Here is a 26,556-nt window from a genome sequence, read left to right as displayed (position 1 = left end):
GTGGCTACAGCTCTGATTAGACCCCTAGCCTGGGAACCTCCATATGCCGCGGGAGCGGCCCTAGAAAAGACAAAAAAAAAAAAAAAAAAAAAAAAAAACACCAAAAAACCAACACTTATTAGACACTAAGCATACGCTTCGTTTTGTGCGCTTATCCTGTCTCTTCAATGGGATTCAAAGGCATGGAAGGACAGGGCCCGTGGCTTATAGCTCTTTTTCTCCCCAGAACCTAACCCAGTGCCTCTCCTGCAAGGTTGGGGAGTGTTAAAACGCCCAGTGCCCAGCTGTAGCCCAGATCCCTTGTACCAGAACAGCTAGGGTAGTTCACTGGCTGTGCCCAATGGACAGGCTGTGTTTTACGGGAGAGGGATGGTGAGATGATGGTGACGTAGCAGGTGGCGCGTCAGCGCTCTGCTCTGACCGCGTCGCTTCACCTTCCTCTCTCTCCTTGGGCAGGTACCACCTTTAGGCTCCGGGAAGCCCTCTTCACATACCAAACTGAAATACCTGGGAATTAAGCGACCCCCACCTTAACTTAATGACTGGGCACAAGCACGAGCGCTCCGGCTCTCGTGGCCTCTGATTTGGGACCTCACTGGGGTGACCTGTGCCGTCTCCTCGTCGCCCTGAATTTAGGTCTGAGTTGGTCTTGTAGCCTGACTTAGGCTCCTTTCTTCCCAGCTCTGCTCCCCTATTCTTTTCCTGGGAAAACTGCCTCAATCATTTTCACAGGAGTCCTTGCCTGAAGTTCTGCTTTTGGGGGTGCTGGCAGTGGTGGTGGCAAACCAACCTAAGACAGGTGATGAGAATATGATAACAGTGATAGCAGCTAATATGGATTGCATATTTTCTTTTTTTATTGAGTATTTTTGACATGCAAAGCATTAACTCATTTCATCCTCAGAATTGGGTAGGGACCATTGGCGAGCCTTATTTTACAGATTAGGAAATTGAGGCGTGCAGAAATTAAAGGAATTCACCCAAGATCACACTGATAACCAAAGATGGAACTAAAAAAAAAGGATAACCAGTAGGGGGTCAAATAAAATTTAAAAATAATTTCAATCAATGACCCCTTAAGCTTAAGGGGCTAGTTAGGAATGCAATCACCATGTATATACTTTTGTTGTTGTTGTTTTAACTAAATGGCTTCTGAGTTCTGATAAGCAATTTACAAACTTTCACACGCAATCAGTTTGTAGAGCAGAAAGTTCATTTCTGGAGTTCCCTGGTGGCCTGTGTAATAGTCCTTTATTCAGACGACTGTTTACTGAGTTCCGATTGTAAGCTGGGCCCCTGGGGCTGCTTTTAATGTGTAAAGGGCCAAAGTCAGTATCTTTGGAGGCTGAAAGCCAGGGCAGGTCAGGGTTTTCCGGATGTTACCTGAAGCTGCTACTCACCTGTGGGTCTGGATTCTGGAGCTATTTGTTATTATCAAAATGGAAAGTTAGCTGAGGTCAATCTTATTTAAAATGTGATTTAAGGCCGGAATCCAGCTTGGGCCGCGCCACTCTGCGTCCCCACCCACGTCCTACTCCGCATCCCACCCCACATCCCTTGCGCTGAGCCCATTCAGGTGTTACAGCGAGAAGACCTTGCCGAAATGACCACAACAGGGGAATTTTGAGTCACTGGACCTTGCAGAATTTTCTAAAAAGCAGCCATGGTGGTGCAAGCTGTCGGGGCAGGAATCTGGGCCTTTGGGGGGGAAAAGTCACCCAGCCTGGAACTGCACGTTGTCACTGGAGGGTGCACAGGTTTCATCTTCCAGCAGGTCGGAGAGTTGACTGCAACAGCTGGGAGAGGTGGACTTTTTTCCTCCTTCCGCTGGCAAACCATTCTGGGTACCTCAGCGTTGACAGGCAGCAGGTAAAGGACAGGAAGCAAGCCAGGGAGCAGCTGAAGATGGGTGAGAGGAACCAGATACCCACGGAGGACAAGAGCAAAGCAGAAGAGGTGGTGTCATTGGTGAAGAAGAATGTTCTAGTGACTGGCGGGTTTTTCAGAGGCTTTCCGCTTGGCATGACTTCATTTCCATTCTTCCTGGGTGTTCCATCCAGCAGCCTCTCCACTCCGTGACAAGATGCTGAGGCTGTCCTCTCCTTCCCGCCACGGCATATCTGAAGGGCTTCTGCAGGCATCTGTTGCTCCAAGGTGAGCTGGCCCTACTGCGAGCTCTTGGAAGGCACACTCCCACTGAGCAGCTCAGCAAGAACACCCCTTTCTCCATAAGGGACTCCCCAGAGTTAGGGGCTCGCCATGGGGGATGGGTGGGTGGATCCTCAAAGGTTGCGCCAAACTTGATTTGGAAAAGAAATAACAGGCATTTAAGACCCCCTATTATGTGCTGCATGGAAAGGAACTGAATACATCTGCCTTTAGGCATGGGGAATAAAAGTGAGTTAATATTGTTAAATTCCGTTTATGTCACACAGAGGGGAGAAATTGCCCTTATCTCTGTACCTTCCTTCACCAGTCATCATTTATTCAGTATTATCACAAGCCTTCCACAGATTCTGAGGGGGACCCTGGGAAGCGAGAGGAGCGAGAGCAGAAGCCTGTCTCTTGTGACATCATAGTCTAGTCCAGCAGTTCTCAGTCCTAACTGCACTTTAGAATAAACTGGGAGGTTTTTTTAAAATTTATTTTTGTTTTTTGGAGGTTCCCAGGCTAGGGGTCCAATTGGAGCTACAGCTGCCAGCCTACACCAGAGCCACAGCAATGCAGAATCTGAGCCGTGTCTGCGACCTATGCCACAGCCCATGGTAACACCAGATCCTCAACCCACTGAGCGAGGCCAGGGATCGAACCCTCAACCCCATGGTTGCTAGTCGAATTCATTTCCACTGTGCCACCATGGGAACTCCCCCCCCCCTTTTTTTTTAAATCATGGAGTTCCCATTGTGGTTCACTGGGTTACAGAGCTTCCATTGTCTCTATGGGGATGTGGGTTGGATCCCTGGCCTCGCTCAGTGGGTTAAAGATCCAGTGCTGCTGTGGCTGCGGTGTAGGCAGGCAGCTGCAGCTTGGATCCTACCCCCGGCCCAGGAACGACCATGTGCCGCAGGTGCGGCTGTAAAAAGAAAAAAATCATGGCTCCCCAGGCCTCATCCTAGACTGATTAAATCTGAATGTTTTGGCAATTAGGCCCATGCATCAAGAATTTTAATAGCCCCTTTGAGTGTCTAATATGTAGCCAGAATTGAGAACCACTGGACTAATGGACATTAAGGGGTTTAGGGTGGGGCTTCAAATATATCTCATCACTTGGGAGTTAAGATATCCATGTGTATCGTATAGAGGACACATGAACCATTTGTATTTTGGAAAATGCTTCTCTTCCCTGAAACAAGTGGCCAGACAATCGCCATATTGTGTGCTAAATGAAGGACACGGATTACTATGGGTTCCTGTAGGGCTCACAGAAGGAAAACCTAAGCAGAGCCGAGGAGGTCAGTGCATCTTCTAACGAGATGTCCGCTCTGGTGCCTTCTGAGCGCTGGCCCAGCCGGGGAGATGGGGCAGGTTTTCCCAAGAAGAACCAGGCTGCTGGATGTCCCCGGGTCCTGGCCCAGCTCCCGCCTCTTCCCTGTCCTATGTCCCCTCTCCACAGGCAGGTTTTTCTGGCAGACTCCCCCATCCATACATCACTGACTCCGGCTCTGTTTCTAAGGAACCTGACCCAAGAGAGCTGGTACCCAGGGAATCCTGGGAAGCAGGTTGGCCTCCTGGAGCTGAAGCATCACTGAAGGACCCGCCATGGAGCCCTGGGTGGAGCGCTGGCGGTCACGGGGCGGTGGTGGTGCAGCGGGGAGCTGGTGTGTGTTGCAGGTGGAAGGGAGTGAAGGCGCTGGCTGGTTTCAAGTCTGGCGCTGGGTGGATATGGAGGAAGCAGTTACTCTGAGCACAGTGGCAGGGACTCGCCCTAGAAAGGGTGGTGGATGAGGGAGATAATAGTGTCGGTTATGGCGCTGGGACCAGCTGCAGCAGCCGGGACTGCCATCCTGTAACATTTCCCAGAAACTGTGACTCTAGAATTCTGGATGGAGTACCTTAATGCAAAAGGCGAGCCATCTAAGCATTACACAGGGTGGACTGTAGTGCCCAGCCCACGCCCACTTTTAAGCTGATGCATCCGTGCCCCAGCTGCTGCCAGCTTCGGATAACAATTCCAGATGCCACCTTATTTGGAGCATTGTCCTCCTGCCCCACAGACCTCATCCAAGGCCGTCGGGGAACAAAAAGCTGGCCGTCTGGGATACCACATGCTGGGGAGTGGTGTGGGGTTAGCTGAAGCTCAGTCTTAGCTGCTTGTCTTCCTGGCCAGTCCTGCCTCCTCACTCCCCCAATGCAGGCACTTGGATAAGAATCCTGTCTCAGGCTCTGTTTCTGGAGAACCTGACCCAAGACAGCCTCTGGCGGCTCTGGATAGGTGCGATTGATGAGAATAGCTTTGGATACTTTGGACCTTCTTGCTCAACTTCCATCCTTTTTCTTTTGGCCACGTCCACAGCATGTGGAAATTCCCAGCCCCAGGAATCAAACCCAAGTCACAGCAGCGACCTGAGCCACAGTAGTGACAACACTGGATCCTTAACAGCTAGGCCACCAGGGAACTCCTAGGGGACTTTCTTGCAACCACAGTTCTGGATGCAAATTAGGTTCTGCCAGTGAGACACATTCACCAAGATGTGGAAAACTGAACTGAAGCAGAAGCTGTACTTCTACCGGCCTTTGGCTGTTTCTCTGATAGGAAGCAAAGCTTTGGAGAGTGAGGATTTTCTGCAGAAGTGATTCTGCACAGTTACCAGCTTCCATGGTGTTCAGAGAGAACCGATGGCTCTGGGGGCAGAGGTGTCTGCTCTTGGCTTCCAGCTCACTGTCTTTCGGCAGCTGATGCTGTACATTGCAGAACTCAGGACGCCAGTGGCAAACTCAGAGGTGGTAGCTCTCCTCTGAGGTCAGTCCTGAACGAATGTGGGAGTTGGTCTGAGGCTCAGCCCACAGGCCCCTTCTCTGCCCACTGCAAAGATTTTGTAGGTGCCCAATTCCTTGGAATAAATAGCTTTCTGCTTTAAAAATGTAGAGTGAATTTTTGCACCCTGCTTTGAATCCTGGCTGGTTCAAAGGAAGATAGTCAAGCTGCCAGAACCCCAGTAAAAGCACCTAATTAAAGACGGAGAACGATGTAAAGGCCCAGGAGAACCACGCGCCCATTTGCTGATAAAGTAACGGGGCCCTTGGGAACTAGCAAGGTCTCTGCTCCTTTTCTAATTACTGTTTACGTGCTCGTAGCCTCCATCTGAGAGGTCTTATGAGCCTTTTGGTCTGTAAGACCTTTCAGTTCTTTTACTCAAAGTTAACCAACAAAGTCTCCATGACATAATTCCAAAGTCCCAGAAAATCTAGGCCATGTACCTTGTTTTCAGTAGCTGTGGGGGAGGGGGCTGGGTCACATGGCCTAGAATGGCTCTTTTTTTATTTTTATTTTTTTAATTAATTAATTTATTTATTTTGTCTTTTTGCTATTTCTTTGGGCCGCTCCCGCGGCATATGGAGGTTCCCAGGCCAGGGGTCCAATCGGAGCTATAGCCACCGGCCTACGCCAGAGCCACAGCAACGAGGGATCCGAGCCGCGTCTGCAACCTACACCACAGCTCATGGCAATGCCGGATCATTAACCCACTGAGCAAGGGCAGGGACCGAACCCGCAACCTCATGGTTCCTAGTCGGATTCGTTAACCACTGCGCCACGACGGGAACTCCTAGAATGGCTCTTTTTAAGCAGTGGGCAGGTTCTCGGAAAGAAATGCTGCATCGCTGTAGGACACGGGTTTAGGAGACCGAGTCCTCTGTTTCCCTGGGTTCATGCTTCTCTCTGGAGGAATTTCTGATAGGGTAAATCTCGAAGCTATTGGTGTAGGGGGTACCTTGGTTTGCTAGGGTATGATATTTTACCATAACAAAATATCACGGACTGAGTGGCTTAAACAACAGAAATATATTTCTTTCCATTCCTCAGGCTGGACATCCAAGATCAAGCTGTCGGCAGGTTTCGTGTCTTCCAAGGCTTCTCTCCTTGGCGTGCAGATGGCTGCCTCCTCCCTGTGCCCGTACACAGCGTTTCTTGTGTGTCCACACATCCCTGATGTCTCTTCGTGGGTCTGAATTTCCTCTTCACATAAGGCCACTGGTCAAGTTGGATTGGGACTCATCCTTTTTTTTTTTTTTTTTTTTTCTTTTTGCCACTTCTTGGGCCGCTCCCGCGGCATATGGAGGTTCCCAGGCTAGGGGTCCAATCACAGCTGTAGCCGTCAGCCTACGCCAGAGCCACAGCAACACAGGATCCGAGCCGTGTCTGCAAACTACACCACAGCTCACAGCAACGCCGGATCGTTAACCCACTGAGCAAGGGCAGGGACCAAACCTGCAACCTCATGGTTCCTAGTCGGATTCGTTAACCACTGCGCCACGACGGGAACTCCCAGGACTCAGCCTAATGGCCTAATTTAACCTGAAGGAAAGGCCCTGTCTCCAAATGAAGTCACATTCTGAGATACGGGGGCGGGGGGGGGGGGTGTTAGGGTTCTGAAGTATGAATAAGAGCACGCAATTCAACCCATAACAGGGGGTGTTCTTGAAGGTGGTTTTTATATGCAGAAAGAGACTATAGAGACGGTTCCCTTCAGGGAGTTCCCCTTGTGGCTCAGAGGATTAAGGATCTGACATAGGATCCATGAGGATGGAGGTTCAATCCCTGGCCTCACTCAGTGGGTTAAGGACCCATGTAGGTTGCAGGTGCAGCTCAGAGTTAGTGTGTCTGTGGCTGTGGCTGTGGTATAGGCTGGCAGCTGAAGTTCTGATTCAACTCCAAGCCTGGGACTTCCATATGCTGCAGGTGTGGCCCTAAAAAGAAAAAACGAAACAAAACAAAAACAAAGAAATTTCCCTTTATGGATGGGGTACTGACACATGCGACAACGTAGACGACTCTTTAAAACAGGATGCTGAGTGGAAGAAGCCAAGCGTCAAAAGCTACCCATTGCGCGATTCCATTTACAGGAAACGTCCAGAACCAGCAAGTGCTCAGAGACAGGAAGTGTACTCGTGACTACCAGGGGCTGGGGAGGTGAGGTGAGAAGGAATGGGCTGACTGCTAATGGGGGTGAGGTTTCTTTTGAGGGTGATAAAAATGTTCCAAAATTAGATTGTGGCGATGACTACACAACTCTGTGAATATACCACAAAGCACTGAATTGTACACTTTATTCTTATTTATTCTTTATTTTTTGTCTTTTCTAGGTCCACACCTGTGGCATATGGCGGTTCCCAGGCTAGGGGTCAGATCAGAGCTACAGCTGCCGGCCTACACCACAGCCACAGCAACGCAGGATCCGAGCCACGTCTGTGACCTACACCACAGCTCACAGCAACACCAGATCCGTAACCCACTGAGCAAGGCCAGGGACCGAACCCGCAACCTTATGGTTCCAAGTCAGATTCATTAACTACTGAGCCACTATGGGAACTCCTGAATTGCACACTTTAGATGGGTGAATTTTATGGTTATGTGAATTAGAGTTCAGTAAAGCTTTTCAAAAGATCTTTTAAGGGGAGACTAATAAAACTTTAAAAAAAAATCTTTGCTTTTAAACAGTTAATATTTAATTTATCAAATTCCAGTTGAATGTCCTCGTTAAACCTTAAGCTTTTAAATCTAGTTCAGTTCTTACTATTCTAATGGTAAGTAAAGTGAACTTTAAGCATCATTTGGAATTAGCCTTTGATGAACTTTAGATGTCATTCACATACTTAATCATCTTCAAACATTTTAAACTATTTATACATGTAATATTTTATTTCATTCATAAGTACTTCAAGTGTTGGCTGTAATGCCTTCCTGAATCCCTAAATAATAGTCTTAAAATTTATAAAATTTAATATGATGAGCCTAAATCCTTATCTGTTCATACACTGCCCATCAACCTTGTGAGATTGCAACTTAGAAGTCTAAATCAACTACTCAATTTGAATTTTAAATTTTAATTAAGGCTGTCATGCTAAGAAGCCCTCATCACTTAAACATTATGGGTACATAAAACACCAGATATATAGGTGTTATGGTTTTTATTATTGTATACTTTATTTTCTTAATTGCCAAAAGTCCAAAAGTTAAAAGATGCATACATACTAAAAAGGCCAGGTACCATCCCAGTAAACGAGATTAATTAGACCAGAGATTTTGGTCTAATTAATCCAAATTAGATTAATCTGGACATCTGGAATGATCCATCTTTCTGTCCCAAATATCATGTCTAGAACCTTTCTATAATCACTTTGTCTTGGACTACAAAAACTGAAGCACGGTGTTGGATTCAAGTTATATATATATTACCTGCCTACCTACTCACAGAAATCTGCAGCTTCCCACCAGGTAAATAACTTGCTTGGGCTTTGTATTTTTTGACTTTTAGGATATACCCGTCTTTTTGGTTTAACATGTAAAAGTGGTTGCACTTGACGTATGATACTCGTTAAAATTCACACAGGGATTTTAAAGGATTTCTGCTTGCATTTTGGATATTTCATATGTGATTGTCTCTGACTGGTACTCACAATTCCTGAAGTCACTGTCCAAACATGCATTAATTCTGTTTGCAAAAATTTGCATTTTTTCCTCTCATTCATGCAGTGGGCTGAGGGGCAGCATTTGTGCCAGAACTGTAGAAAGGAATACAACCATTTGTTTGAACTCAAGGAGTTTAGACTTTTAGATGGGAGCGACCTATAAATGAACAGAAAAGCGTTCTAGGTACTTAATCAGTGACTTTTTCCACTGAAAAGGAGGACAAGGGGCCTTGTTTGTTTTACTGGCTGCTGTTGTCTAATTCCTAGTGGCACTCAGTATTTCTTAAGTGAATGACTAAATGCTAAGATCGTTATACAGAGGGAGCTAAGGGAGCCCCCATAATAGGGGCCTCTGCCTAGTTTTATGTGTGGCTGGAGCGTGGGATGTCCCTTCAGAGATATCACCAAAAAATTCCTGGAAGATGGCCTATGCAGTGAGTCCCGGGAAATAAAGGAAATGAGGTAAAAGTGGCCTTGGGGGTTGCTTGGGAGTTCCCACGTGACGTTGAGGAACTTCTGGGAACAGGTTTGGGATGCCAAGAATAGACCCGTGCGCAGAGGGAAGGGCCTTGGAGACATTTCCACTTTAGTTTCTATAACAGTATGCTGACCTGTTAACAACGTGTCCTCTATTCCTGCTCCACTGGTCACTCCGGGATGCATCTGTTTGTCACCCCGCTGCTCAGCATGATGGCGGGGATGGAGCAGCTCCTCCGGGTTAAGGCGGGGATGAATAAACGAACGAACGAATGCAGAACTGCCGTGGGAGCACCGTGCCAAGACGGCGGCTTCTGGACGGCAGGGAAGTTCGGGCACCCATACAAGCTGTGCAGAGACTTAGAGGCTTAACTCGTGGTAAGGCGAGTTTGGTCAGCGTCACCTCTCAGAAATAAAACCAGAGACACGACGTGGGGACGGGGGGGGGGGGTCAAAGTGCATCCCCAGCGGGAAGGTGAAGAAACACTTAAGAACTGATGCGGGTTTGTAATTCCCAGGTCTGATGCGCAATAGGGGAAGGCTCCAGGCTGGGGAACTACGCGGTGCCGGGCGTAGCAGGGACAGGAGCACACTGTCGGGTTGCACTTGAGCCGGCTCAGAAACGAGCGACAGCAAAGCGCAGAGGAGGGGCTGCGGCCCGGGACTCCGCGTTCGGCGCGGGAGAGGCGGCCCGGTGACCTCCAGCGCTGCCGCGGGCCCGGGCCCGGAACGCGGGTCGCCGCCTCCTGGATCCCGCCGGACGCATTTCCAAACGCACCGGCGAGCGCCCGGCGGCGGCGGAGCGTCTCCCGTCACCCAGAGGGGGCGGCCCGGCCGTAGGGAGAGAAGGGTGGGGCCAGCCGTGCCTCCTCCAGAGCCTCCGCTCGGGCTGGACAGACCCGCTGCAGCACAGGCTTCTCTTCAGCAGACCATCAGTGGACCTGGCAGCCTCCGGAGGCGCGGATGCGAGTCCCGCCCGCCGCCCGGACACAGCCTCCGGGGCCGCACGCTTCTCTCCGAGCAGCGGGAGGACGGCCAGGTTCCCGGCGAGGTGAGCTCCGGGAACGCTCTCCGCCCACCGGCACTTCCGGGAGTTGCGGGCCCGCCCCGGCCCCGCCTCTCCTCCGATTGGCTACCTGCGCTCTAGATGGGCTGCCCTGGCTGGCGATTGGCTCCGGGGCCCCGTCGGTCACCTGCCTCCCGGTGGGAATCTAGGGCGCTAGGGGAAGCGTTAGTCGAGGCCGGGTTGGGAAGCGGTTGGTTGGGCCCGGGAGCCCCGTTTGTTTATTGAGGTGCGGCTCGTCCCTCCGCGCGGGCTTCCGTCGCAACGGCCAGGAAGGGAACCAGTATCGGGACGGAGGGCGGGGGTGGCGAGAAAGTGAAGGTTTAGAAGTCAGCTGGAGGTACCTAAGCCTGGCGACGACCGTGGGAGCGGGGTGGGAAGGCAGGCCTTTGGAGGGGAGTTGTAATCCCGGGAGCCGTGGCGGGGGGAGGAGGGGCCTCGTTTCTGTTGTGGGAGAAACTGGGCCTTGCGGGAGATTTTCGTGACCTAATTGTTCCGGGATCTGACTTTCCAGATGAGAATCCACGGGAGATTTCGCTTTGACTTTGCAGCAGCAGAGTTGGGAGACGACTAGCCATTCCTAGCCTTCAAAGAGGCAACTTACTGAATCATTTAACTCTCTTTTATTGCTTCAGATGGGCAGCTGCCAAAAAAAGCACAAACAACGGAAGGATGGATACCATTGCATATGTTAAAAGCATATTAAAAGGAAAATAAGGTATTCACTTTGATTTAATTGTGGTTTATTGTACAGGAAGCTTACCTTTTCAGGGGAAGTTCTTCGAGTTTTGAATTAAGGTAGCTTGACTTTATGAGCGCTTTCAAAATTTTAAGTTAATACAAAAATCATGTTACTACTGTACCAAGCAAATCCACCTGGCTGGTGGTGATTTAGTCCTGATGATTCTGAAAATGGAAAGAAATCTTGAGTTTTTAACTGTGTTAATTTGCGTTTGCTTGGATGGTGCTCCTAGATCTTTCCTTAAAAGAGAATGACATAGTCATCACTGTTAAAAAAAAAAAAAAAAAAAATCCTTGAAGTTGTAGAAGGTGCATGAGACTGGATAGTTGCTAACTTGTATCATAGTTTAAACCTGTAGGCTAATTTTATTTTGTGTTTAAAGTAATTTGCTTATTAACACACTGAGTCATACTTACAGCAGTTGCTTCACTGGCCACCTAGTCACTTGATCCTCCAGCCTTTATTAAGTCATGTGCTATATTACATATTCCCTTTAGTGACATACCAGACATTGTCAAGGCAGTGGTTTATTTCAGCCCAGAGCACCCCAATTAGCTGGAGAATTCTGGCCTAGAATTGGGGATGAGATCCTGGTACCTGTATTTTAAAAAATTTCCTCAAGTGAGTTGGATGTGCACTCCCAGGTGAAAACCATAGCTGCTATGACTTTAGTAAATGGTGTCTTTAAGAAATTCTAAGATATCTATGAAACATTTTTCTCCCTTGGTTTCCTTATGGTTTAAGAGTAAGCTTCTCCGAGTTTCTGTTGTGGCGCAGCAGAAATGAATCTTACTAGTATCCATGAGGACTCGGGTTCGATCCCTGGCCTTGCTCAGTGGATCAGGGATCTGGCGTTGCTGTGGCTGTGGTGTAGGCTGGCGGCTGCAGCTCCGATTGACCCCTAGCCTGGGAACCTCTATCCGCTGTGGGTGCAGCCCTTAAATAAAAAAAAAAAGGGTTTCTCAGGAATGACATTTCCATATAATTCAAAAGCAGTGTAGCGGTGTTTGCCTAGGCAGGATGGAAGGGAAGTTTCACTGGTACTCAGAAACCTCTGGGACAAGGTTTCATCTGGGGAGACCCAACAGCTCTGATTCTGATGTGCTTTCACGGCTCCCAGAGCTGTGCATGGAGATTGTTTCTTGTTAGGTTTAAGAGAGTGCAACCCCAAAACCATTCAGCAGATATAATTGGCTAAATTATTTTTACCTTAACAAAGTGCAGGGGCGGTGCTATTACTTGTATGAACTTTATTTTGGAAAGAATACCCCTGCTGGAAATACACGTGATACCCTTCCAACACCCAGTAGCCGTTTGCTTATTAGGTAAAGAATGTGCATAGTTTAAGCTTAAAATTTGTAGGCGAACATGAAGTATCCAGAGGTTGAAACATCCGTGAGGGCTTGTAGAAGAGAGCCAGGAGGTCAAAGAGTGAGATAATCACTTTGGTTTTCAGGTATGGGAAACGTGTGCCGAAACCAAACCTAGGCTGCCTTAGCTGATGACTGGGGAAGAGAAGTTGGTCCATTTGCGTTGTGTCTCCCAGGAGCTGTTTTTCATTTTTCATTTTTTTTTTTTTTTTTAGGGCCGCACTTGCGGCACATGGAAGTTCCCAGGCTAGGGGTCCAATCTGAGCTACAGCCGCCGGCCTACGCCACAGCCAGAGCAACACTGGATGTGAGCTGGGTCTGTGACCTACACCACAGCTCACCGCAACACCGGATCCTCAACCCACTGAGTGAGGCCAGGGATCCAGCCTGCATCCTCATGGTCCCCAGTCAGATTCATTTCGCCGCACCATGACGGGAACTCCGGTTTTTCATTTTATATGTAAGTTCTTCACTGCGAGATTTGCCATACGAAGTACTGGAGTAGTGGGTAAAAGTTTTGAATGAAAATTTTAAAAGGACACGTTAAAACAGGAAGCCATGTGTAGTCCATGGCTAACACCTTGACTTGTGTATGTCTTGTCTGAACACAAAGCCAGGGGTCTCAGCATGAATCAGGCTAGGTCTAGATCAGACGGTGGTGAGGAAGAAAGCTCATCTCGAGACCAGAATCATCAGGAAAATGAGAGAAGGTGGCAGCAGGAGCGTCTCCGTCGAGAAGAAGCCTACTATCAGTTCATGAATGACCTCAGTGACGAAGACTATCGGCTGATGAGAGACCATGACCTCTTAGGCACCCCCGGTAAGAGATGGGGAAAAGAGGAAATGCCTTTTTTTTTTTTTTTGTCTTTTTGTCTTTTTCCAGGGCCACACCTGCGGCATATGGAGGTTCCCAGGCTAAGGGTCTAATCGGAGCAGTCGCCGCCGGCCTACACCACAGCCGCAGCAACACCAGATCCAAGCCACGTCTGTGACCTACACCCCAGTTCACAGCAACACCGGATCCTTAGCCCATTGAGCAAGGCCAGGGATCGAACCTGTGTCCTCATGGATGCTATTCAGGTTCATTACTGCTGAGCCACAAAGGAACCCCTAAGGAGGTTTTTTTTACCCCATCTGCTTCTCCCCAAATAAAGTGTACAGTTTTTGTGACTTTAAGAGCTTTTTAACCTAACAACACAGAAAATCACTGGCTTATTTCTGTATTTTATAAGTCGGTAAGAATATTGGACATAAAGCACAGTTATACAAGAGTCAACTAACCAACAGTTTAATGTACATAGTAGTGTCAGATATTTACAGATGTGGTCATGTTTCTCTTAAGTAATATTTGTACAAATATTATTTACTTAAAACCTAATTCTAACTCATTTGAGGTATTATTTATTTGGTTGAATTAATAACTCCCAAAAGTCCAATGTGCTCCATAAATTTTTTACACAGTAATTTCACAGAGGAACTAATTGAAACATATATCTGTGTATTGTACATTGATTATCCATATAAGTAAAATTCAAGTGAAGATTTGACGTCTTCTCTAGAAATACTCCCTTCTTAATTTCTTTTTAATGCTGACAAAAATTCACAGAAGTATAGATTACTAAGTGTATTAACTGGGAGCACTTTATTATTCAAATTAAATCTTATTTTAATTTTAATAAAACATTAATAAATGAAACAATGAAAATGATGCATATTTGCATCACACTTTTTTTTTTCTCTTTTGTCCTTTTTAGGCTGCACCTGCAGCATATGGCGGTTCCCAGGCTAGGGGTCCAATTGGAGCCTTAGCCACCAGCCTGCCACAGCCACAGCAATGCCAGATCCGAGCCGAGTCTGTGATCTACAGCACAACTCACGGCAATGCCAGATTCTTAACTCAGTGAGTGAGGCCAGGGATTGAACCTGCAACCTCATGGTTCCTAGTTGCATTCGTTTCCACTGCACCACGACGGGAACTGCAGCATCAAACATTTTTAACTGTCTTCAATTTACAGAACATGAAAACAATGTGATTTTTTTTCCTACAGATTGCTAAGATTAGGCTTACCCTTTGCGAGTTTTCATAGAACTTAGTAATTTACAAATTTTACTTTCAGTGAGCAATTTTCCCTTATTTTAGGAGAAATAACATCAGAAGAATTACAGCAGCGGTTAGATGGCCTCAAGGAACGTCTAGCATCTCAGCCTGACTTGAGAAATGGGACAAACAGCAGAGGTACTGTGCATTCCTTGCTGTAAGGAACCGTTTTGAACCGGTTTGATTGGAGCAGCTGAAGAAGCGAACTTAGAGGATCTTGTCCAGTGTTTGTTTTTAACGTGTTCCAGATGTAATGTGATATTCAGATAGTATGTACATAGCCAATGCAAAGCAGTCCAGTTAGGCAGCCCAGGACAGGGGTTGCACGTAAAGATAGCATAACTCAGGGATCTCCTGCATATGAAACGGTGTACAGCTAATCACCAGCAGAGTTCTTTTTCATCTTAGAGCCTACAGAATGCTTTTTTTTTTTTGGCTTTTTAGGGTCGCACGGCATATGGAAGTTCCCAGGCTAGAGGTGGAATCAGAGCTCCAGCTGCTGGCCTACACCACAGCCACAGCAACTCGGGATCTGAGCCTCATCTGCGACCCATACCACAGCCCATGGCAATGCCGAATATTTAATCCACTGAGCGAGGCCAGGGATCAAACCTGTGTCCTCCTGGATGCTAGTCAGATTCGTTTCCACTGAGCCACGATGGGAACTCCCCACACTGCTTTTTTAAAAGTTAAGATAACTAAACTTTGCCTTGTTTTGTTTTTGTGTTTGTTGTGTCATTTACCAAACAAATGCTAAGTCGAAATATAAGAAGTTCTTATAAAAGACAAATTGCTTTGTTAAAAAAAGCTCAGAGTAAACAGAAGTATACAGGGTTAAAAGGAAAGCCAACTTTGATGTCTCTCTTAGCGGTTCCACTTCCTTTCCCAGAGGGATTTGTTAGCCGTTTCACGTGTTGCATCAGGATCGTTGTGTTAGGGTGAAGACTGTTAAAAAACCCCCATATTGCATTGGCTCAAGGCAGAAGTTTCTTTTTCGTGTTGGCAGTTCGGGGACGATTCACTTGACTCCATAAGTCCTTCTGGCCGCCCCCCACCCCCTCCAAGCCAGCAGAGCGCTGGGACAGCCGCACTGTCCAGTGCAGTAGCTACTGGCCCCATGGGACTATTTAAATTTAATAAAATCTAAATTCATGTCCTCAGCCAAATTATCCACATCCGGTCATTTAATAGTCACACGTGGTGAGGGCATTGGTATCGAACAGCCCAGATACAGAACCGCAGTTCCAAGCAGGTTTTTGAGACCCTGCCGCTCCAGGGTGGTGGTCGCCTGATCAAGCTAAGTCGCAACCACATCTGGGTTCCAGCCAGCAGTTCTGGGTTCCGGAGGGAGGTCCTGAAAGTGAGATCTGTCACCTTGACTCCCATTCCATTGTTGGGAACTTAGCGACACGGCCACGCCCAGCTGCCAGCCTGTTCACAGGACCTTTTTGACACTTTCCCTGGAAGAGGGTGGGACAGGTTTTGTTGGATAGCCAGCGGCCTCTTTCTCACACGCAGCATCACTGCGTTCTAGTAATTAAGGAAGTGGCATTTAGAGTGACTTATTGTTTACCTGCCCTTTCCTCATATCCCGTACAAATTAAAATGGAACGTGAATGGTAGCCCTTTTTCTGCTTTATATTGAGATATGTAAATTGTACTCTGTTGGTATAGCTGATCCTGTGAATGTGTTTTAATGGAAACGCTGCTCATCACAGGTGAAATAGCTCATCCTCTAGACTGTGGCTAAAGCCGCTGTTTATTTTACAGATACCAGCAGCCGGTTAACAGGTTTAACTTTAACATTTAAAAGCATTTTTTAAAATGAGAGATTGCACTAATGAAATAAAATCAAAGCAATCTCATTTAACAACGGTTTATGAGTAGAGCAGACTTTAAGGGTAAAGTCTGTATAGTTAATGTGCATTAGAACACTTTTCAGTGAGTTTTGCACTTTATATAATCCACTGGTTAAAAACGGAAAATGGGAGTTCCCGTCGTGGCGCAGTGGTTAACGAATCTGACTAGGAACCATGAGGTTGCGGGTTCGGTCCCTGGCCTTGCTCAGTGGGTTAATGATTGCCGTGAGCTGTGGTGTAGGTGCGGCTCTGGCGTAGGGTGGCAGCTACAGCTCTGATTAGACCCCTAGCCTGGGAACCTCCATATGCCACGGGAGCGGCTCTAGAAAAGGCAAAAAGACAAAAAAGAAATAAAAAAAAAACCCTGAAAACTTAAGCTTCCCACAGTAGCACTGTCACAGTTAGAGAAATTTATTAGGGGGACATTTATTTCTAAACTGATTCATTCAAAAATATTGAGAGTCTAATTTGTACCAAATACTGTTGTAGAGGTTGGGATAAATAAAACAAGACAAAACTCTTTGTTTTCATTGAGCTCGCATTTTAAATGAACCGCAAATGTATTTATTCATCACATTATATGTAACGGCCAGCTTGTACTGAGTACTTCCTGTGTGCCAGATAATGGGCCGATCATTTTATACACAGTGTCGTATTTTATCCTCATGATGAGCCTTTGGGCATCTTTACTGTCACTTCCCATTTACAGATAAGGATACAGCCATTGGGTTTTTTGTTTTTTGTTTTTTGTTTTTTTTAGGGCCGCACCTGCGGCATATGGAGGTTCCCAGGCTAGGGGTCGAATTGGAGCTATAGCTGCCGGCCTACACCACAGCCACAGTGGTGCTGGATCTTTAATCCACTGAGCAAAGCCAGGGATCGAACTCACATCCTCATGGATACTAGCTGGGTTCGTTAACCACTGAGCCACGATGGGAACTCCTGCCATCAGCTATCGAGATCTTAAGTAACATGCGTAAAGTCTCCCATCTTCATAAAAGACATACTGTAGTTCTGATGCTGAGTCATAAAGCCAGGGTTCCTTGAGTTGTCCATTTTTGACAGTTGCTGAGAAACGGGATAGAATTCTTAAGGTTACCAAAATACCTAGTTATAACAGTGATTGCTTTATCCTTACCAAAAGGGTCCGACAGATTCAGGGTCTCTGTTTTGTCATTGTATTTTATTGATATTACCATATGAACAAAGCAATTTAAATGCATACAGTTTTGATATTGGATGTGTTTCTCATGTGCCTTAATATTTTGCCAGTGACAGGCATATGGAGAGCAAGTGTCAAGATTTCTTCACGCCTTTGCACAAATACTGTTTAAAATTTTATAATTTTGGAGTTCCCGTCGTGGCGCAGTGGTTAACGAATCCGACTAGGAACCATGAGGTTGCGGGTTCGATCCCTGCCCTTGCTCAGTGGGTTAATGATCCGGCATTGCCGTGAGCTGTGGTGTAGGTCACAGACACGGCTCGGATCCCATGTTGCTGTGGCTCTGGCGTAGGCCAGTGGCTACAGCTCCGATTCCACCCCTAGCCTGGGAACCTCCATATGCCGCGGGAGCGGCCCAAGAAATAGCAACAACAACAAAAGACAAAAAAAAAAAAATTTTATAATTTTAATGCACATATAATGTGTATTATAGTATGCTCATAGTATATACCTTTCTTTTAGAAGGATCAATCCGTGGCCCTGTGCAGTGGGTTAAAGGATCCTGCGTTGCTGTAGGTGCAGCATAGGTCACGGCTGCAGTTCACCTTCAGTCCCCGACCAGGGAACTTCCATACGCCACAGGGGCGGCCCGAAAAATAAAACGAAAATTTAAAAAAATACAGAAAGTTCAATTTTTGGCCGTTTTTCATTCGTTGAGGTGCACAGGTGTTCTGGACTCCCATTTAATAAAAACTCTTTATCTTACAAGCTTTCAGTAACATTCTAAGCGCAGATGACCGGGATGGACCCTCAGTTGGTTTGGTTGCTTTGCAGACTCGGGAGTCCCTCGCGAAGGTTCGAACGAAGATCCCCTGCTGGAATGGCTGAACACCTTTCGTCGCTCGGGCAACGCGACTCGAAGCGGCCAGAGCGGGAACCAGAGCTGGCGAGCCGTGAGTCGAACAAACCCCCACAGCGGAGATTTTCGGTTCAGTCTGGAGATCCACATAAACCACGAGAACAGAGGCCTGGAGATGGACGGCGAGGACGCGCCGGGCCTGCCCCTGTCGGCTGTCGGCCGAGAGCCCAGGCCAGACCGGGACGGGCAGCGGCGAGCCAGCAGTCCCGTGGCCCGGCGGACGAGAAGCCACGCTGCGGGCGCGGGCGCTGGCGCGGGCGGTGGCGCCACCCCTCCGAGGACTAGGCGTGGCTCGAGGGGCCGGAATCCCGTAGAAGGACCTCTGGCGGCCTCGGGAAGACTCCGAACCGGGGCTGGGGGCCCGAGTCGGGGCGCGCCTCGTGCGGGTTTCGCGGGGCCGCCCGCGGGGGGGGCGCCCAGGCCGAGGGAGGGGCAGCGCTTCGGAGCCGCCCACGTGTGGGAACTCGGGGCCGGAAGCAATGTCACGGTGCGGAACACAAACCAGAGACTGGAGCCCATAAGGCTGCGCTCCGCCGGCACCAGTCGCAGCCGCTCCCCGATCCGCAGGCAGAGCGGCCCGGTCCGTCCCACTCCCCAGAGCGAGCGTAGACCCTTGGAGCAAAGCGTTGGGCGGTCGGTGAGGCGGCGAGGTGTAACTCGGGTCTTCTTGCAGCAAGACAGAGACCGCAGGGGCACCGCGTACACCTGGTTCTCCAACTCCAGACTCATGTCCAGAATCACCCTGGAGGAGGAAGAGCCCAGCCGGTTCCCCCCGGCCGCCGCCCGGCGCCCTCCGACCATCACCCTGGACCTGCAAGTGAGACGGCTCCGCCCCGGAGAGGGCAGAGACCGGGACAGCATCGCCCACAGGACTCGGTCCAGGGTGGGGCTGGCGGAGAACGCGGTCACCCTGGAGAGCGGCGGCGGGGGCTTCCGCCGCACCATCTCGCGCCTGGAGCGCTCGGGGATGCGCACCTACGTGAGCACCATCACGGTGCCCCTGCGCAGGCTGGCCGGCACCCAGCGCCTCGAACCGTCCTCGGCGGTGCTGCGGTCCATTTTGAGGCAGATCATGACCGGGCTTGGCGAGCTGAGTTCTCTGATGGAGGCCGAGGCGGAGGCCGAGGGGCCGGGAGACGCTCAGCACCTGCCCCCGACACCCTCCGGCGCCAGGCGCCCGGGCGCGGGGAGGGCGGGCAGCCAGCGCCGGGCCGCCGCTTCCTCTCCCGGCAGGCGGGCCCGCAGCCGCGAGGGCAGGGCCGCCAGGCCGGGGCCACATTCCAGTACCTTGGTTGAAACAGGGATGCTCCCCATCCTTCGCCTGGCTCACTTCTTCCTGCTGAACGAAGCGGACGGGGCCGAGCGCATCCGCGGCTTAACCAAAGAGCAGATCGACAATCTGTCCACCCGGCACTATGAGCACAGCGGGCGCGACAGCGACCTCGCCAGAATCTGCAGCGTTTGCATCAGTGACTACGTAACTGGAAACAAGCTCAGGCAGCTTCCTTGCATGCACGAATTTCACATCCACTGTATTGACCGGTGGCTCTCAGAGAATTGCACGTGTCCCATCTGCCGGCAGCCTGTCCTAGGGTCCAGCACAGCAGACGATGGCTGACGTGGTGGGGCCGCTCCAATACCGCATCTTAGGAGAGCTGAGTGGTCAGGCATTCTGCTGTTGAATTATTTGTGATGAGCTAACCAGGATGAAAAAATAACAGATTATTCTAGTTTGAACTATTTTTTTGTGTGCTTTTTTTAACTTGTTAAAAAGAGAAAATTTATAAAAGATTTAAAATGCACATGTTATAGTATCCTGAAAGTACAGAATAGTTAATATGGCTAGAACCAAATAACCTTTAACATGTTTTTATTTTGGTAATTTTGTCATGCTGAGCACTTTTGTATCTGCACAAAGGCAGTAGGTTAAAAATCGATATTCTTTCTGTGAAGAGTAAAGGAGACTTTGCTTAGACTTTCACGTTCCATAGGCTTCAGGCCATGTCCAGACCTTGGGGCCTAAGTGAGCCTTTCTTTAACTTTTTATTCTAAGGGCAGGATCTTTTCATGGAAGAGTATTAGGCTGAATGTTTGCTAAATGCATTTAAGTTACTTGAAACGTTAAATTTAATATGCAGCATATCATATGTGTCTATAGATATAGGTATATAATTTTAAGGTTAAAATATTCAGTCTAAAAATTACCAGTTTGGTTCTTATTGAAACTTTTGGGCTATTACTGCATATGGCACCGTGTTTAATATTTACAGGATCATCTCTGGGAGGAAGTGAATTAATAGATATTTAAAGATAATTTATGAAGCGTCTCTGACAATCTGACTTAGACAGCAAGCAATATATAACACTGAACAAGTTATTTCTTTTCTCAGAAATGGAACATGGACGTTTTAGGATGTAGAGATTATTTAACTTGAGTTCTGCTTTTCTGTGACTTTTTTGAAAGTGCAATTTTTTGGATTATGTTCAGTAAGATATACAGTATGCATGGTTTCTCAGATTTAGTTTAAAATATAAAACAAGTGTCTATAAAGATTCAAATGCATAGATAATATGTTTAAGTTCACTTGGAGGCCAAAAACTCCAAATAAAAGAAACAAACAAAGAAACACCTTAAGAGAATGTAGAATTTATATGAACACAAAGTATGTGTTGAAGATTTGTCTCCATCAATAAATGCTGAAACACGTGAACGGTCCTTCTCTGTTGGTCCCCTGCGGTTTATGTGCCAAAGGAAGCAGTTCTTTCACACCTTCTCGGTACCAGGCGGGGCGACAGGTGTCGAGGTTTGCTAGAGGACAAACAAGAGTCCCTCTCTTCACAGGAAAGGCACACTTGCTCTTTGAAATTGAAACTCAGTAGATAAAATTGTTTTTGAAGAAATGGCACAGCGTCCTGTGGTCACACTGCTTTTGGACAAAATCACAAGAACAAATACCTCGCGGCCGATTCTGTGAGATTTGGGTATATCTCAGGATTCAGTTTTCTTCCTGCTGAGTGACTATGTGTAGTTCACGCCATAAGAGGCGCACGCAGGAGTTGCTGGGCAGTGCCTGCCGTTAGCACCCGGAGTGAGAGGTTTTAGTATGGGAGGTGACTTTGCAGTCAATGGTTTCTGTTGGTCATTTATGGGACATAGGACTGGGAGGTTGTTTTTTATTTTTATTGTTTTTGACCTTTTTAGGGTGGCATCCGTGGCAAATGCATGTTCCCAGGCTAGGGGTCCAATCGGAGCTGTGGCCACTGGCCTACACCACAGCCACAGCAACGCCGGATCCTTCACCCACGGAGCGAGGCCAGGGATCAAACCTGGGTCCTCATGGATGCTAATCAGTTTCGTTTCCGCTGCGCCACGACAGGAACTCCGGACTGGGAGGTGTGATTTGAAGACTTTAAATACCAGACTGAGGAATGTTTATTTTACAGATCTTAAGTGTCTCTTGATAAGTTTTAGTGGCACCTGGTAAGAGCATTTTTCCTGTTGCAAGATTGGGGTGGCACAGGGTTCAGAATGCAGTGGAGGGAGCCGTAAAGCAAAAGCTAATGAAGGAGCTGTTGTGACTCATTGTCAGTTATCATCTGACCCAGGGTGATGGCAGCGGAACTGCAAAGGAAGAAAAGGGTCTAAAAATGTTGGAAAACAAAACTATTGTTTGGTTTCTGGTTGAGAGGGTCGTGTTGACAGATGGAGAGCCTCCTGAGAGGAGGAGCGGGGAAGGGGACCAGTTACCAGCTCTGCCACTTTAGACATCTGTCTGAGATGTTGCCGTATTCACCTGTCGCACTCACTTTAGTGTCACCATTTGTCCCCAGTATGACAAGAGACTAAATCCAGCAGCAGTTACTGCTTCTCTGGAATCTTCCTCAGGAAGTTCTACCTCCCCTGGCGTGATGAGTTAGGAAAGTCAAGGGGAGAACAGAGAAAAGGGGAAATGAAACCAGCAGGGGTAGAGATGCAACCAAAGCACCTTGACCCTCAGTCGTTTGTAAGGCATGGGAGGACCAGCACGTGGAGAGAGCCCGCGCAGGATGGGGAATGGAATGAGAGTGGGTGCTGCCTGGACAGTTCCCTGAAAGCAGCAGGAACGTTTAAGGAATTTTCTAAATGGGTGTCCTGGTTGGGCACAAAGAAATGTTTTTGTAATGTTTTCATTCATCTCCCCATAAACAAGACTGATGACAAAGACAAAGGCTCATGATCTATTTCCAGCTTCTACTTGGCAATGATTGTCTTTTTGTGCTTCCACTACAGAAAGGAACAAATCGTTTAAAATTCTTCGTTTGAATCTCATGTTCCATATCCCGTCCTTGGAGCTGGTTCTGTAGAGTGTGGTTCTTTCTTGCAAACTTCTGTTTCTAAACTGTCAGCTTCCCAGCTGCTTTCCTATGTAGTACATCCTTTTACCTGCTTTCCCTTGTATCCCTGAATTCTGTAATTTCTTGTTTGCTTTTGCCTCACCCGTGGCATATGGAGGTTTCCCAGGCTAGGGGACGAATCAGAGTTACAGCTGCCAGCCTATGCCTCAGCCACAGCAATGCAGAATCCGAGCTGCGTCTGCGACCTACAGCACAGCTCATGGCAACGCCGGACCCTTAACCCACTGAGCGAGGCCAGGGATCGAACCCACAACCTCAAGGTGCCTAGTCAGATTCGTTTCCGCTGCGCCACGATGGAACTCCGAGTTCTGTAATTTCAACTAGCTCTGGTCCTAGTATGACCTGTATTTGATTATCTTTCATTCACTTTTAGGTGATTTTTCCTTCCGTATTGAACATCAATTCATAATCGAAACCTCCCATGACCTTGAAGTATCACTGCCACCCGACGTGGTAGGCCGCGGAGGTTAGAGAGTCGGTCACGGGCCACAGGCCTCCTGGAGAAGCAGGAATGCCGAGGGAAGTTTTCCGTCCTCAAGGCAGTTCTGTAACTAACGCTCTTCTATCCCGTCTTGGTTTCCACATGCAAGTCCAGCTCTGCTGTCTCAAGAACAAAGAGAGGAGTTTCCTTCTTGGCTCAGTGGTTAACGAATCCGACTAGGAACCATGAGGTTGCGGGTTCGGTCCCTGGCCTTGCTCAGCGGGTTCAGGATCCGGCGTTGCCGTGAGCTGTGGTGTCGGTCGCAGACGCGGCTCAGATCCCTCGTTGCTGTGGCTCTGGTGTAGGCCGGCGGCTACAGCTCCAATTCGACCCCTGGCCTGGGAACCTCCATATGCCGCGGGAGCAGCCCAAGAAATGGCAAAAAGACAAAAAAGAAAAGAAAAAAGAAAGAATGAAGAGAGAAGGGCTGCTCCTGAAAGATTTAAAACAATTCATCAGGACGCGTCCAGGAAAGGGATAACGAGGCATCAAAGATGCTGCGTCAAGGCTCAGAGGCAGGCTGAGGCTGAGGCGCTTTCCTGGCCGTGACCGTCCCACAAGCCCTTACCGTGAGCTGCTCATCATCCCGCGTCTCCCCCTTAGAACGATCTCTGGCCTGAAGTGGGAGAAGTTGTGATGATGCAAGTTCACTCCCGGGCCTGGGAACTGCTGCAGGCGTGGCCAGAAGATGAAAGGAAGGGCTGCCAAGGGAGGAAGAGCCCGGACGCCTGCCTCCTTGCTCACGTCGGCCGACCAGCCCGCATCCTTGGGAATCCTCACCAGTTCTCTCTCGTGTCGTGGAGGGCTGTCCTCACGTCTCCCGTTGACGGTCCCTCGTGCCTCAGGTGGCCTGGCCCTCCTCCCGTTGCCGGGCTCTCTGCAAGTGCATTTGGGCGGGTCCCATGTCTCTGTCCTCACTGTTCTTACAGTAACAAGATCTTTCTGTTTTGGCGTCTGTCCACCTCTTGCGACCTCCTCTTCTCCCATTTCGGGTCCCTCGTGGGGACCTGACCTTGCCCTTCGCACTTCCAAGTTCACGCCCCTGCCGTCCTCTCATCTGGTTAATTCTTGTTTATCCTTGAACCCTCACCCCAGTGTCACACCTGCAAGTCCGCCTCTTGTTTCGTCCCCCGGACCTGTGTTCCTCTTAGGGGCCCATGAAAGTGTTTTACTCTCTTAAAATAAGCAAAAAAAAAAAAAAAAAGTATATATATATTTAAATAAGTATATATATATTTAAACCTTTATCATATTTAGCTTAATCCCAACACAGGAGTAGAATATAATTTGGATAATTGCTTTGGAGGAAGGGGTCCGTCAAGAGAGCAGTGCTGAGAGCCTGAAGTCGCATGTGGACCCTGTCACTTCGCACTTGGGAGCTGCAGTTAGACTGTGTCTTCTCCTTGAAGTTCTGCTCAGCCCCTGACATGATGCCTGCTACACAATGGCTCATTCAATGTGTATTTAATAAGCGGTGCATCAAGGTTTCGGTGTGTAGGTAAGACACTGGCTTACAAATAGCTGATACATTAAAAGCTCATTTGTAGGATTTTTATTTTTTGAAATAATATCATACATTAATGGTCTGAGGTAAGAGGGAGAAGACTCCCAGGCCAGCCGGCAAAAATTTACTTTACCCAGAATGTTCCGGAAATACGACAAGTATAGTCAAAAGCCGAAAAACCCATTGCTCCTGAAAGTTAATAAACAAAACAGAGCAAGAGTGAAACTGAAGAAATACTTAACAAAATGTATATTGGGAGTTCCCATTGTGGCTCAGTGGTAATGAACCTGACTAGGAACCATGAGGTTGCAGGTTCGATCCCAGGCCTTGCTCAGTAGGTTAAGGATCCTGCGTTGCCATGAGCTGTGGTGTAGGTTGCTGATGCGGCTTGGATCTGGTGTTGCTGTGGCTGTGGCGTAGGTTGGAGATGTGGCTCGGATCTGGCATTGCTGTGGCTGTGGCGTAGGCTGGCAGGTGCAGCTCCGATTCGACCCATAGCCTGGGAACTGCCATATGCCCGCAGGTGCGGCCCTAAAAAGACAAAAAAAACCCTCAAAAGTATCTTGAATGTCAGCACTTGAGACAGGAAGGCTTCCTTCTGCTGTTCTCACACTGCTCTCCCCTCACCAGCTAGGGCCAGCGCTGTGTTCTCTGAACCACTGTGACTAAACCAGGTCCGCGTCTGGCTCTGCCACCGTGCTTGGAGAATGGTGGCTTCGTTGTGTGTGTCCTGCCCTCTTTGTCCCTCCCTGCTGCCCTCAACCTCTCCACTGATGCCCCCCCCAACCACGGAGGGGGAGAGGCACCCCCAGACTAACAGGGGCGGACCCTGGTGCCCATAAGTGCCTGCAAGAGAAGCACTCAGCTGTGAGGGAGAGGAGCCTGGGAGCCTGGTGGTGTCCCTATCTCAGCAGAGGGTAACCCCCTTACAGTGTAGTTCTGAATGCGCCTCAGCATGAACTGTATTCGGATGTTTTTGGCAAAGAAAAAGGATTCAGGTTTCACCTTAGAGGGTGTGTATTCTGCATGACTGTTTGATGGGAAAGCTGTTTGTGTCTTGGGAGCCGATGTTACTAACACCTTCATGCGATACCACCACGAAGCTCTTCGTGTGCCCGGGTGAGAAAGGAGTGAACTTGTCTTGATCGAGCCCATGGTACAATTACCTTGTCCCCCCATGCAACGTGCTAAGTCCAGAACGCAGGAGAAACAAATAACCTTGACCCCTTGGCACACGGAGAGGTTTAATCTCGGCGATTTTATAGTGTTGACTCCCAACACCCACAGTCTTGTTGGTGACCTGGAGAGCTTCAGTAGTTTCCCAGGTCACATGGGTGGTTAGAAGCAAGGCCACATTGCCTCGTAAGGCTTGAAAATGTCTTACTTTGTTCTTTCAAAGACTTGGTCACAGTTCTGCCCCCCTGTGTTCATCATCAAAAGATGGCTAACTGGGAGTTCCCACGGTGGCTCAGGGGTAACGACCCCAACTAATAGCCATGAGGATGCAGGTGGGATCCCTGGGCTTGCTCTGTGGGTTGAGGACCTGACGTTGCCGTGAGCTGTGGTGTAGGTTGCACACGCGGCTCTGCTTTGACCCTTCACCCAGGAAATGCCATATGCCGCAAGTGCGGCCCTAGAAAGCAAAAACAAACAAAGAAGTTTGTCTAACCTTTGGTCTTACAAGGCTAATGATTCCGCTCAGTAAAGGGAAAAACCTCTTCTAACCTTTTCAGGATGAATGTTCTGAGCCCTGGGCTGGCTCTTTAGGACTTTGGGGAGATTTGAGCTCATTGGTCAGGTTGCTGCAGGGATTCAGTTCAGTTCCCAAGGTGTTCCTCCAATCTGCAGCCTTCTGTTA

The 26,556-nt window shown here is 48.5% G+C and overlaps 1 protein-coding gene and 1 long non-coding RNA gene across 7 annotated transcripts; one reads left to right on the top strand and one right to left on the bottom strand.

Annotated features, from left to right (window-relative positions):
• Positions 1–835: 835 nt before the first annotated feature.
• LOC146398486 (uncharacterized) lies at positions 836–10,177 on the bottom strand. 2 transcript variants are annotated; one of them, XR_014819007.1, is made up of 3 exons: positions 9,240–10,177; positions 8,617–8,721; positions 836–2,299 (listed from the first exon to the last, which is right to left on the bottom strand). It is a non-coding gene; the product is annotated as an uncharacterized LOC146398486 (long non-coding RNA). The 2 variants fall into 2 exon arrangements; XR_014819008.1 differs by lacking the exon at positions 8,617–8,721.
• RNF6 (ring finger protein 6) lies at positions 9,924–21,034 on the top strand. 5 transcript variants are annotated; one of them, XM_021065494.2, is made up of 5 exons: positions 9,924–10,156; positions 10,804–10,886; positions 12,894–13,100; positions 14,421–14,516; positions 18,234–21,034. In XM_021065494.2, the coding sequence occupies exons 3-5, from the start codon at positions 12,908–12,910 to the stop codon at positions 19,934–19,936; spliced, it is 1,992 nt and encodes a 663-aa protein (XP_020921153.2). In that variant the 5' UTR covers positions 9,924–10,156; positions 10,804–10,886; positions 12,894–12,907; the 3' UTR covers positions 19,937–21,034. The 5 variants fall into 5 exon arrangements, with proteins under 5 accessions (XP_020921153.2, XP_084837401.1, XP_020921151.2 ...); XM_084981275.1 differs by having other exon boundaries at positions 12,367–13,100; XM_021065492.2 differs by lacking the exon at positions 9,924–10,156 and adding an exon at positions 10,339–10,397.
• Positions 21,035–26,556: the final 5,522 nt, after the last annotated feature.

This window comes from Sus scrofa, chromosome 11 (assembly GCF_054392235.1).
Source record: "Sus scrofa isolate SSC_HxYL_T2T_F1_AM1 chromosome 11, Sscrofa_HxYL_maternal_Yorkshire_Landrace_v2.0, whole genome shotgun sequence".
Lineage (NCBI taxonomy): Eukaryota > Metazoa > Chordata > Mammalia > Artiodactyla > Suidae > Sus > Sus scrofa.
Note: the sequence above shows the minus strand (reverse complement) of the source record. Positions and strands in the feature narration are given on the sequence as shown.

What these genes read in the sequence shown, in the direction of transcription:
- RNF6 (XM_021065494.2), top strand. Translation starts at nt 12,908, where the DNA reads ATGAATCAGGCTAGGTCTAGATCAGACGGTGGTGAGGAAGAAAGCTCA. An exon ending in TGACCTCTTAGGCACCCCCG is followed by an intron (nt 13,101 to 14,420) that starts GTAAGAGATGGG and finishes CCCTTATTTTAG; the next exon opens with GAGAAATAACATCAGAAGAA. An exon ending in AAATGGGACAAACAGCAGAG is followed by an intron (nt 14,517 to 18,233) that starts GTACTGTGCATT and finishes GTTGCTTTGCAG; the next exon opens with ACTCGGGAGTCCCTCGCGAA.